We start from the raw sequence: 12,945 nt of genomic DNA, 5'->3' as shown, positions 1-12,945 counted from the left end.
AATGAGGATGACTTGACTTGACTACTGTTGAATGTACTTTAATGTCATTTATATTGAAACTTGTACATGTAGTATATTACATATTGTAATTACACATTCGTATAGATGAAGTTGCAAAATATATTAACTTATTTAAATAATATATTATATTATATAATATATTAACTAATTTAAATGTAATATCAGAAAACTTAGAATCAGATATAGGCTACTTTACATGTGGTGGACTGTTAGTCAACACAGCTAAATAAATGTAGCCTACAATAGTAACACGATGTAGCCTATAATGTAGCAAGACAAAACATTATTTAAAGTCCCCCTGTGGTGAAAATCAAGTTTTTAATGTTGTTTATATGTCTATGTGGTGTTTTTAATATGCTTTATGACTAACCATGTGCAAATTTATAAAAAACTGCAGTGAACCAAAGACGTCACACTCGCGTCACACACTAGCCTACCTTGTAACCAATCAGATCAACTGATTTACTGGTGGGCTTTAGCATATCATTAACTACGAACTCATAGGCCCTGTCCCAAATGGCACACTCTGGACTTGTGGACTTCCTCTAGTCCAAACTTTGGTGACGTCATGTAGTGCAGACCTGTAGGGCCCTTGGCGCGAGTCCACGAGGGCGCATTGAGAGGTATTTTTTGGGACAGACTCGATCATCACGCCAGAAATAACGGCCTGGTTGTTGTTGGACAGGAGAAATCACATTTTTGCGCTCCGACGTCTTATCTCCATGTCCACTACACAGCCTAATTTTACAGTTCTATACTTTGATATTGTGCATGCCACCTGGGCATTAGACAATAGATACATCATGCTTATTTAAATGATGTATACAGTTGTGCATAATAATACATAATGTTCCATTTGAACTAAGATTACAATTTTAACACATAATGAAAATGTGCATGCGTTTCAGATGAATTTACAGGTTTCAATATTCATTCTATGTTTACATATGACTCAGTAAAGCCCTGACATTCGGTTCTGTTTATTTAATGAATCATAATGCGATCGTATTATTCAATGCACTATTATTATATTTGAGACATCAACCACTGGTCGATGACCAAAACGTTTGCATAAACTGTAGGTAACAACTGGTAAAATGTACATCTAGGTCATAAAAACCGTAATATTTTCTTCTCAGCCATGTCAACAATTATCCGTGAGCGAAATCTCCTCCCATCCGTTGTCTGATTGGCCTTTCGCAAGGATTCCTGGGTAGTTAAAGGAGAACTCCGGTCAATTTTAACATTGAGCTCATTTTTTTGTAAATTTGGAGTGCTGTCAGTACAGAGAACAACGACAAAAATCGGTGTTGCCTACACCGTGTTATCCTCTTTTTAAAATTTGCACCCTGTTGACTTCAATGGGGCAAGTTTTAAACCTGCTTTTAGCCTCTTAACATCCTTGATGTGTCATGACAAGTGCACAGCCAATGTGAGTGATTCCTTCAGAGTGAACACGGTGAATCTGACTGCAGTAGATGTGAAAGATATGAATAAAAATGAAGTTAATTCGGCCAGCGCACATACCTGTATTTATTTCCTGTTTTCGGTCGAAGTCCACAGTAATCGAGCCTGCATCAATGCGGGCTTTGCGGAAGACTGCTTCAAGGGTACAAAGGGGGCGCTGCTGAGCACACTTCAGAGCGTCACAATGCTGAATGGGACGGCCTACAGACTCGTAGACTCGGCGAGCACGCGCAGTTTAAGTCCACGAGACCGAAAGTCCACACGAAGTGCGCCATTTGGGACAGGGCCGTAGTGGAGTCTCAAGAGAAGCCAGATTATAACCGGTATAGAACAATATACCGGATATAATAATATAATTTATAATATAATTTATAATATAAATAATATAATTTATAATATAAAAAAATCAGGTAGATTTAGCAATACAGCGGGTGTATGCTGTTTATTAAGATGTTATGATGAACTATATGCTTTTCTCCACTGACATTGTGTTGTTCAAAGCATTTCTGATGATTGTTAGAAGGCAGCTGTCTTACTCTGAGATGCGAACGGGGACATGGTTTGTGTAACATTAGCAACACGTTATTAGCTGTTTGATAACATAGTAAAGTAAAAGACTAATCATATTAATCACCGTTATGTGTCCGACGTTGTAAAGAGCAATATCATTGTGCAGAGTTTACCTCAGTAAATTGGCCGAGTCGATCTGTGTGAGTGAGTGGAGGCGGGGCTCATTTGCATATTCATCGAATGCGTATACTAAATGAGGCAAGGGTGTAGTAGAGTAACATTCAAGATATTTTAAGGCATGAAGATTTTTTTTTTTTTTACAGGAAAAACCTTTTAAATATGTCATTTTTGGTGATCAAAGATGAGTTTTAAGAGATTTCATTATGGGGGACTTTAAACGTGATTTAAAATGTTCTTTGATGTACAACTTTTCATTTTAAATTGTTACAAAGTGATTTTTTTTTAAACCTAAGTGTGTTAGGTAACTTTGTCATGAAACTCTACACATGAGTGGTCTTTTATTTCATTAAAATTCTATACTTACAAGTGGACTGTGGTTCATTCATCTGTAATATATAACAAAGGAACATGTATGAATGTTGGTGTGTTGCACCCCATCCACCTTCAAGCATTTCTAAATATGAGTCATTTCAGTGCCACGCCATGACCGAAAGTATCACTATTAGTTCAAGGGCAGGTATAGTAAATTATTTAATGCCCCCTCGTGGCTACAGATGAAATTGACATGGTATTTAATTAAATTAAGGAGGCTACAAATACATGCAGACTGTGCTGAGTAGTAAATATTACATTTAATCTGGATTATATAATCAGATTCCAAAAATTAAGTACTTGTAATTAGATTATATTACATTCTAAAATACTCATTATCAGACTATACTTTTTGATTGATCACATGATATTATTCACACAATGGCAATACTATATTGATTCTCTCTCATTTTTTTCCCCATCTTTTTAATTTTTCCTTTCTAAAAATGTCTACTGTTTATTGGAATTGCACACACAGACCAGCCGCTTGTCGTGAGCCGATCTCTGAAAACTTTTAAATCACTTTTTTAAATCAATTTAAATCACTTTTAAGAAGAGTTCCCCCCCCAACAATTCAACATAGCACCTCCCATCAACTACTGACGAACACATTATTAATTATCACTCAATAATTGAATAATTTAGTCATTTTACCATGTGCATGATGGAACTATGTCTTTGGAAGTCTTTTGTCTTTCAAATGCACAAATTCACATAATTTCTTGTTTTAATGAAATGCAGTGATTTGCAAACTTTTTTTTGTCAATCCTAAACTTTTTGACCTAATATATTTACTTGAAGTATACGCTCTGAGATGTTAAGATAATAAGTTAATGAATAATTAAGTCAATAATCTAACAATACATTTGCATGTTCACAGTTCTCTGGAGTCGGGTAATGGTCACATGACTAGCAGTAAAAAAAATAAAATAAAAAAAAATTAGTAAGGGTTCCATTTTGATTGTTTTTATATTAAAATTATTTATTTTAATTGAACATTTTTATGATTTAATTAATTAAGCTCTGGAAAACTCTGACTTAATGTTTAATGCACTTCATGTTGTTGATAAAGAATGAATTATATTTTCTTTCTCTTTGTATTTTTATATCAATATACAAGATTATTAAAATCAATGTGATAAACGAGTTAGGTCAAAAGTAATCTAAAAGTAGTCCGATTATATTACCTAAAATGTGTAATGTAATGGATTACGTTACTAACTACAATTTTAGTCGTAATCTCAGCACTGCCTGCAGAAAACAATCCGACAACATAATCTTAAAAAGGCAGTGGCTCCTTTTGGCCTTCAAAGCCGAGAAGTGCTCAGATTTTAATAAGCGCTAATCATGAAACAAATGAGACACAAATAATATACAAGAAAATTCTTTATTCACTTTACTGTTTATACTGTAATGCTTATAACTCAAGTTTAAATTGGTGAGCTTTCACAGCACATAGGGGACAACGGGGAAAAAAGGCTCCTTTGATTTTATTTTCCTCTAAACCACTAGATGGCACAAAAACTTTCCGTAACTTTCCAAAACATCCGCTTTTCAAGATGCACGTGGAAATTTGTCTGATCCTTGACGTGATCGCAGACAGCAGCAAAGCTGATTATGCGCTCATTTTATCTAATGTTTGATGTTTTTTTTTAATGTTGTAGATTTAAGTAGCAAATGAGAATCGCTAAAATTATTGAATATAGTTTAAGGTAAAGTTTTTTAATAACAGAAGAGTATGTAAAAGTATGGTATTTGGGGTAAAAAGCGCCCCTGCAGTCGGGGGGAAAGACACAATAATTAATGGACTTTTCCATTTTTGACATGACATGGTAAATGTTATTATATTAAGTTGGGTATCCACCTTAGAGATAATCACCATATTTATAATGAAACCATCATTTTTAAAAATGCAATATTAATAGTATCATACAAATAAAATATAATTTATTGCTGTGAATCTATATTAAATTATTGTGGGATCTCCTTCAATGCTTTCAGAATCTTTACTTTTTAAAATAATTTTCTGTATTTTTTAAATATATTTTTATTAGGGCTGTCAAACGATTAATCGCGATTAATCGCATCCAAAATAAAAGTTTGTGTTTACATAATATATGAGTGTGTATGGAGTATAATTATTTTCTATATATAAATACACACACATGCATATATATTTAAGAAAAATGTGTTATTTATATATAAAATATTTATATATATAATATAAATATATATACACAGTATATACATGCAAATATTTCTTAAATATATACATGCATGTGTGTGTATTTATATATAGAAAATAATTATACACCGTACACACACATATATTATGTAAAAACAAACTTTTATTTTGGATGCGATTAACCGCGATTAATCGTTAAATAAACAGGAAATAGTACAAACTTTGCTAAAGTGGTTGTTTTGAACAAGTATTAACTTATTAAAAACTGTTATTTTAGCTAAAGTATTTGTATCAGTAATGTGTGTCATTGTGCCCCATGCTGGTTTACCCCATGTGTCTGTGGGGTAAAAGGACCACCTTGTCACCTCATATTATTATATTTATAAGATGTTTTAAACAAAATGAACCACTTTTATGATTTATTTTCACACAAATTTTTTGTTCCGTCAATGTTCAATACAAACACAAACCCCCCTATATTTTTCTTAAGGGTATTTTTCTTATTGGTACAAAACACAGTGCTGTCTCTAAAATCTGATTGGATGATTAAACCCCAGCATCACATCAGTTCAATTCTGTATTAATGTGCCAGTTTTGCTTGGCAACAGTAAATGACCTACATTTACAGTAGGCAAATAAACTAAATTACTTTGAATTTATTATGACAATATATTATTGTTAGTAATACATGTAAATGTTTAATGAGTATTTGTGTCTTTTATCATAATAAATATCATAATAAATATAAAAATATTAAAATTAAATAAAAAATAAATGGTAAAAATAATAATTTTAATTTAGTTAACAATTAATGAACAAGATCTGTCAATTAATAGTCTCATTCATAATCCCACCAAGCAACTCAGTAGTTTGGCAATTTTTTTTTTAAAAAAAGTGTTAGTTCACCCAAAAATAAAAATTCTGTTATTAATTACACACCCTCATGTCCTTCCAAACCCGTAAGACTTTTGTTCATCTTCAGAACACAAATGAAGATCTTTTTGATGAAATCTGAGAGATTTCTGTCCCTCCGCTGACAGCTACTTTATGAAAAAGTTCATAAAGAGATCGTAAAACTAATCCATATGAATTGAGCGGTTTATTCCAAATGTTCTGAAGAGGCTCGTTCGCTTTACAAGATTTAATTTAGGCTTTGAACACACTTTGAACACACTTCAGTTGTGGTAAACAAGCTCAATCATGTTTGCTTGACGTGCGAGAACTAATGAGGTTTATTCTGGTGTTACGCAGCAGGTTTGAGCTTCAGGTAAAAGAGGTTTGTTATCTTCTGTTTATGTTCGCTGATCAATGTTTATAAGTTCAGCCTGTTTATCTTATAAAGCGATCGAGTCTCTTCAGGAAATTTGGACTAAACCTCTCAATTTAGATTCATTTTACGATCTCTTTGAACTTTTTGAAGCATCAAAGTGGTAGTCGTGTAGCTGTCAACGGAGGGACAGACATCTCAGATTTCATCAGAAATATCTTCACTTGTGTTCTGAAGATGAACAAATGCTTATGGGTTTGGAACGACATGAGGGTGAGAAATTTACAGAATTTCATTTTTGAGTGAACTAACTAAGTTTTAGCCTATTTAGTTATTATTATGACCGCCGCTAGCGTAGCTAGCGAAAGCGGTCATATAGGGATTGTCAAAGTTTTTTTTTTTTTTTTTTCCGTCACCTTACTGAATTTTTCGTCAACGATACCAGGGACACAGAAGCATCGGGGAACACGAAATTTGGTGGGCATGTAGCCCCACTAGACTTCTAAGGAAAAATTTCGTTTGGTCCCCGGGGGCCACTCCCCCCCCGAGCTGGGCCCCCCCAAACCCAAAAAAATGCAGTTTTTCCTAAATAACTACCTGAACCGTGGCACCGAGGATGAAGACATTTTTATGGTATGTTGGTCTAATAGACTTTTACGGAAAAATTTCGTTTGGTCCCCGGGGGCCACTTCCCCCCCCCGCGCTGGGGCCCCCGTAAATTTTTCGTCAACGATACCAGGGACACCGAAGCACCGGGGAACATGAAATTTGGTGGGCATGTAGCCCCACTAGACTACTAAGGAAAAATTTCGTTTGGTCCCCGGGGGCCACTCCCCCCCCGAGCTGGGCCCCCCCAAACCCAAAAAATGCAGTTTTTCCTAAATAACTGCCTGAACCGTGGCACCGAGGATGAAGAAATTTTTATGGTATGTTGGTCTAATAGACTTTTACGGAAAAATTTCGTTTGGTCCCCGGGGGCCACTTCCCCCCCCCGCGCTGGGGCCCCCGTAAATTTTTCGTCAACGATACCAGGGACACCGAAGCACCGGGGAACATGAAATTTGGTGGGCATGTAGCCCCACTAGACTTCTAAGGAAAAATTTCGTTTGGTCCCCGGGGGCCACTCCCCCCCCGAGCTGGGCCCCCCCAAACCCAAAAAAATGCAGTTTTTCCTAAATAACTACCTGAACCGTGGCACCGAGGATGAAGAAATTTTTATGGTATGTTGGTCTAATAGACTTTTACGGAAAAATTTCGTTTGGTCCCCGGGGGCCACTTCCCCCCCCCCCCCGCGCTGGGGCCCCCGTAAATTTTTCGTCAACGATACCAGGGACACCGAAGCACCGGGGAACATGAAATTTGGTGGGCATGTAGCCCCACTAGACTTCTAAGGAAAAATTTCGTTTGGTCCCCGGGGGCCACTCCCCCCCCGCGCTGGGCCCCCCCAAACCCAAAAAATGCAGTTTTTCCTAAATAACTACCTGAACCGTGGCACCGAGGATGAAGACATTTTTATGGTATGTTGGTCTACTAGACTTTTACGGAAAAATTTTGTTTGGTCCCCGGGGGCCACTCCCACCAAACCCCCCCCCCCCCCCGCGCTGGGCCCCCCGTGAATTTTTTGTCAACGATACCAGGGACACCGAAACACCGGGGAACATGAAATTTGGTGGGCATGTAGCCCCACTATAGATTTTACGGAAAAATTTCGTTTGGTCCCCGGGGGCCACTCCCCCCCCGCGCTGGGCCCCCCCAAACCCAAAAAATGCAGTTTTTCCTAAATAACTACCTGAACCGTGGCACCGAGGATGAAGAAATTTTTATGGTATGTTGGTCTTAAGGGCCCACATCAACCTAGCCCATAATCGATTGTCAAAGTATTTTTTTTTTTTTTTTTTCGTCATCTGAATTTTTCGTCAACGATACCAGGGACACCGAAACACCGGGGAACATGAAATTTGGTGGGCATGTAGCCCCACTAGTCTTTTACGGAAAAATTTCGTTTGGTCCCCGGGGGCCATTCCCCCCCCCCCCCCCCCGCGCTGGGCCCCCCCCAAACCCAAAAAATGCAGTTTTTCCTAAATAACTACCTGAACCGTGGCACCGAGGATGAAGAATTTTTTATGGTATGTTGATCTTAAGGGCCCACATCAACCTAGCCCATAATCACTCATTTGTGATTTGCGCCCCTCCCATAAAAAATTTAAATGCAATATTATTCTGCTTTAATCGCCCCTATCTTCAGTTGAGATGTTCAGAACTGCACCATATTTCATGTGTATGATTAACTTGACATCATCTGGGGGTATGCTAAGTTTTGTAGAATTTCATACATGGGGGGGTATAAAATAAATTAATTTATGTGCACATTTAGTGACTGTACACTCATCGGCCTGTAGATGGTGGTGTTGAGCGAAGGGTTAGTGGTTTAGGATGATACTGTCACACACACACATGCAGGAATACAAACAAACGCAAGCATGCACACACACTGACATCCACACGCACAGACACACACACATACAAATCCACATGCACAGACACACACACACAAACAAACACACGCGCACACACATGTACGCACGCATACATACACGCACACACACACACACACACACACAGACACACACTATGAATACATATCATCAGCGTTATGGACATAACATGAAATACACACACTTTACAAGTGTCCTACAAACTCTGTGAATTATTAAACAAACTGCCGATGTAGCATGAAAAAGACTTGCTTGAACCTATTTTTTACAGTCTATGGCTTGAACACAATAAGTGTGTTTTTGAAACTCATTTTTGTAATACATTATGTAGGGAAAACCACTGTTATGGATGTGACGTTTTCACAGCATGGATGTTAAGTGTCTAAACTAATGACTTTTGATATAAAACTTAAATAGTAATGGCAAATAATTACAAAACTCTAAATTATCCATGATCCACAGGAATACTCCAGACAGTCTTTTAAAATATACAACTTATATACATAAACACGCAATACAGCCAAATTGCTCCACGTCATTTATTTTTGTGGAAAGCCAGTGCAGGCCTGAGCGGCGGTCATATTTTGTACCGCCATGCGGTACATCTAGTTATAAAGACCGTTTGTGTCCTCGGCCTTACTGCTTTTTGACAAACAAAATTTATTAGCCTGCTTGAACCCTAAATGAAAATGCTTCATGCACTTCTCTCAGTTTTTCACTAGATGGCAAACAAGTCAGCAAATGTGTGTAGGCATTGAGCTTCAGGGTTTCTAAGGGTCGGGCAAGACAAATGTAGGGTTTCTTATTTAGATCCCCCCTAGTGGCTTGAGTGTAAGCGAGGGTTTGGATGCTGCGCGAGGCCGTCAGTATCTGCATCTCTCGCATCAGCGCCACACACACACTCACTCACACACACATACACACACTCACAGCATCTCCATCTCGACGCTCCACCTGCCCTCATCAACGACCCGTATTTGAACTGTCTTTGAGCCCGTAAAAAGCGTGAAAGTCGACCGCTTTCGGTGAGTACGCGTTTATAAAACATCTTTTCATCGAGCGCGTGTGTGTTTGGGTGCGAGATAAATTGTTGTGACTGGTAAACCAGCCATAAAAGGGGCGCGGAGGCTTTATTTGCGCTGTGGCTGATGTTTCGGCACCTGGATTTCAGACAATATAGTTAAACTGTGCTGTGTTTTCCCTTTTAATCTCAAAGATCAATGCACAACCCTTTACTTCTCTTTACAAGCGCGAGGTTTGTGTGTTTTAAAGCATTGGCGAGCGGGCTGCCGTCAGACAGACATGCGTGAGGTGTTTACCAAACGCTTTGATATATAACGTGTGCTGAAGCTCTGCGCGGTTTATTGATGTGCCAGAGGTGTATAGATTTTTTTGTTTTATTATTAAAGGTGGTCGATATATGATTTGGAGCCAAGGCTGTGCTATTCCAAATTGGTATTTCACAAGTGTTTTCAAAATCCTCTGCGTTTATAGGCTGGTGAAAAGTGCAATAATCCTTTAAAGATGGTTAAACTGGGGAGTAATCTACAAGACAAAGGAGCGAAAGCTGTTAGTGTTGAGGACGGCTTTCAAAACGTCCCCCTCATCACGCCCTTGGATGTTACTAATCTTCAATACCAAGCTCCAGACAAGGTAAGGACATTTTCTTTCTTTTTTTAGGTATTATATATTATAGGTCATCAGACCTTGCCTTTCATCAGGTCATAAAAATATATCCTTCACCTAATGCAAAATGTCATTTAGACTTCCAAACTGGAGTTAGTGCCAAGAACAAATAATGATGTATTAATATTAACCCAATGTGCTGATTTTTTTATTACGCTGTTGTTTAATTTTATCTTTTGAGTATGTACAACACAGTTTTATAATTTAAAATCACGATTGTGTGTGTGTGTGTGTGTTTTAATCAATATTAAAAGCTTTCACTGTTTTCTCCAAACATGCCGGTACGATCCTCTGCTTTTCTGGTTGTGTTGCCAACCGGTGTGCATCAGGGCTCGAGATGTGACACTTTCTGTGAGTGGTTCTTCGGCCCTCATTTGGGATTCTGCTGAGGATGGCGCGTTCATTCTTTGCACCTGCTAAATGAAGGGTCCTGTCACTCTGCCCAAAACCTGTGCACAAGCCAGTCACAAAAGCACAGACTGTTATATTTTAAGGATCGCACCCCATGCCAACCCCCAACCCCTTTGGGTGTTTTATTGGCCCGCGTGACAAAGAGAAAAAGCCATTTTATCTTTTATCTCGGCTGTCATATGGAGGCTCTGTTTAATGCCGGCTTAGAGGTGAAGAGGATGTGTTGGATTACTAACATGTCTATGCCACCTGGTGAGCCTTTCCGTTTCTCCTTGTGGAAGCTAGTGGCTTTCAGAGAGACTATGCATTAGTAAACAGGCAGAAAATTGTGTATTTATGTATATTAGATCATTACGGTGGACAAAAATGTCATGCAAAATTAATTTTTCTCTTGTAAATATATTAGTTATATTATTTTGCAGCTTAATTTTTAGGTACAGTTGTGAATGTTAGGCACTGAAATTAATTACTAGATGAAAAAACAAACAAATATTGGTTTTAATATTTTTTTGTAGACCACCATATTTCTAAAGGCTGCTGAAAGATCTTGGTTTAATGTTTATATCCAAACACGTGAGCTTATAGGGGTAGGACAATGCTTATCGTTGTAGGACAATGATCATATTTCAATATAGTTCATATGTTAAAATTAAAAAAAATGAGATTGCAATTATGAAATTTTCCAATAAATAAGAGGAATGAGAAGGGGTATTTTAACAGAATAATGGCCCTTAGCCATAATATATATATATATATATATATATATATATATATATATATATATATATATATATATATATATATATATATATATATATATATTATAAGCATTGTAAGCAGAGAAGTTGCTGTATTGTATGCACTTGATGCAATTATGTCACATAAACTTGTACAATGTAAAAATCATTCATTTTTCATGCTGACATTAAAGTCTTAAAGCAGGACAAGCATCAGCCCTGCGGGAAATCATTATCTTTCTCTAGAGGTCTGCAGATAGCAATCAGGCAGTAATGACTGCAAATTATTTGAAAGCTGTCTTAGCATTATTTATTTTACATGAGCCAAGTTAAGAACACACTCTATGAAGAATTACATTTATTTACTGTAATGAGGTGTGTAGATTCATTAAATGAATACAATAGTGAGTTTTTCTCAGTTATTGGGCACCATAAACGAGGAACAAAAAATATGGATTTAATTTTCCGGTATTTAATTTAGGATGTTTCGAGTATAAGGTAAACCGCGCATTTAGTTGTGGGACCACTGCAGATGCTTGTTTTCTTTCTTTTCTTAATTTTTTCAGCTTTTAAAATTGTTTCCCAAGGGAACTTATGTATGGAAACATTTGGTCAGGATGTCTTCTTGTTATCCAGAATCTCGAAACCATTCCGTTATAATCTGACCACCAAATTCAACATCTGATATTTGCATGCATAAATCACAAGCTGCATGCCATCAGCATCTCATCGTTATTCAAAGCATTTTTCATTCAAGGTTGTCATATCAGCATACCAGTACAGCACCCCATGTTGGAGAGGATCAATCCATTCGGATCCGCAGTAGTCCCTGGTGTTGACACTATCGATGGCTTGAATCAGCAGCTAAAAAGACAATGCGCAACCTTGCCTGGAGGCAGAGGTTGCATTCTGGGGGAGTAACCGGGAGTGGAAACCGAATAACAATCCTAGCGATAACAGAATGCCTCACATAGATCAGGAGAAGGAGAGAGAAATGGAAGCAGACAAGATGGTTATTCAGGGGGAAAATGAAATGTCAGAGGGTTTGGGAAGGAGACAGATAAGCAGTAATTGCAGAGTTCATGACAAGTGGTTGAGCTTCATCCAGTGGACATTAGACTTCATCATCTTCAGGGTTTCTAGAAAGTAAGGTGGCAGGAACGGAGGTCAGCGCTGAGACGTGTTATTCCTCCATCTGTCATCTCACATCAGACAGGGTTGCCTCCATTCATTAGTTGGAATTTAAATTGTAAGACAGAATGAGGAATTTACTGAACTGCAATTAAAAAATATGCACATCCAAGTCAAATCCGCTTGAAATTTGAACACTTGAAATCCAACCAAGTTAGGACACATATGCCAACACTATGTGACCCTGGACCACAAAACCAGTCAAATGGGTCAATTTTTTGCAATTGAGATTTATACATAATCTGAAAGCTGAATAAATAAGCTTTCCATTGATGTATGGTTTGTTAGGATATGACAGTATTTGGTCGAGATACAACTATTTGAAAATCTGGAATTTGAGGGTGCAAAAAAAAATCGAAATATTGAGAAAATCGCCTTTTAAAGTTGTGCATTTATGTTCGCGATTGTGCCGCATTCACTCAC

At 37.5% G+C, this 12,945-nt stretch overlaps 1 protein-coding gene across 1 annotated transcript in view; it reads left to right on the top strand.

The window, feature by feature from the left end:
• The first annotated feature begins 9,401 nt into the window (after positions 1-9,401).
• Positions 9,402-12,945, top strand: part of nsg2 (neuronal vesicle trafficking associated 2) — a 39,510-nt gene continuing 35,966 nt past the window's right edge. The window contains exons 1-2 of the mRNA XM_079847786.1: positions 9,402-9,522; positions 9,992-10,150. Coding sequence (XP_079703912.1) covers positions 10,022-10,150 — 129 coding nt within the window. The 5' untranslated portion in view covers positions 9,402-9,522; positions 9,992-10,021. The remainder of the gene's footprint in view (positions 9,523-9,991; positions 10,151-12,945) is intronic.

Source organism: Squalius cephalus (genome assembly GCF_949319135.1).
Source record: "Squalius cephalus genome assembly, chromosome: 17".
In the NCBI taxonomy this organism is placed as follows: domain Eukaryota; kingdom Metazoa; phylum Chordata; class Actinopteri; order Cypriniformes; family Leuciscidae; genus Squalius; species Squalius cephalus.
Note: the sequence above shows the minus strand (reverse complement) of the source record. Positions and strands in the feature narration are given on the sequence as shown.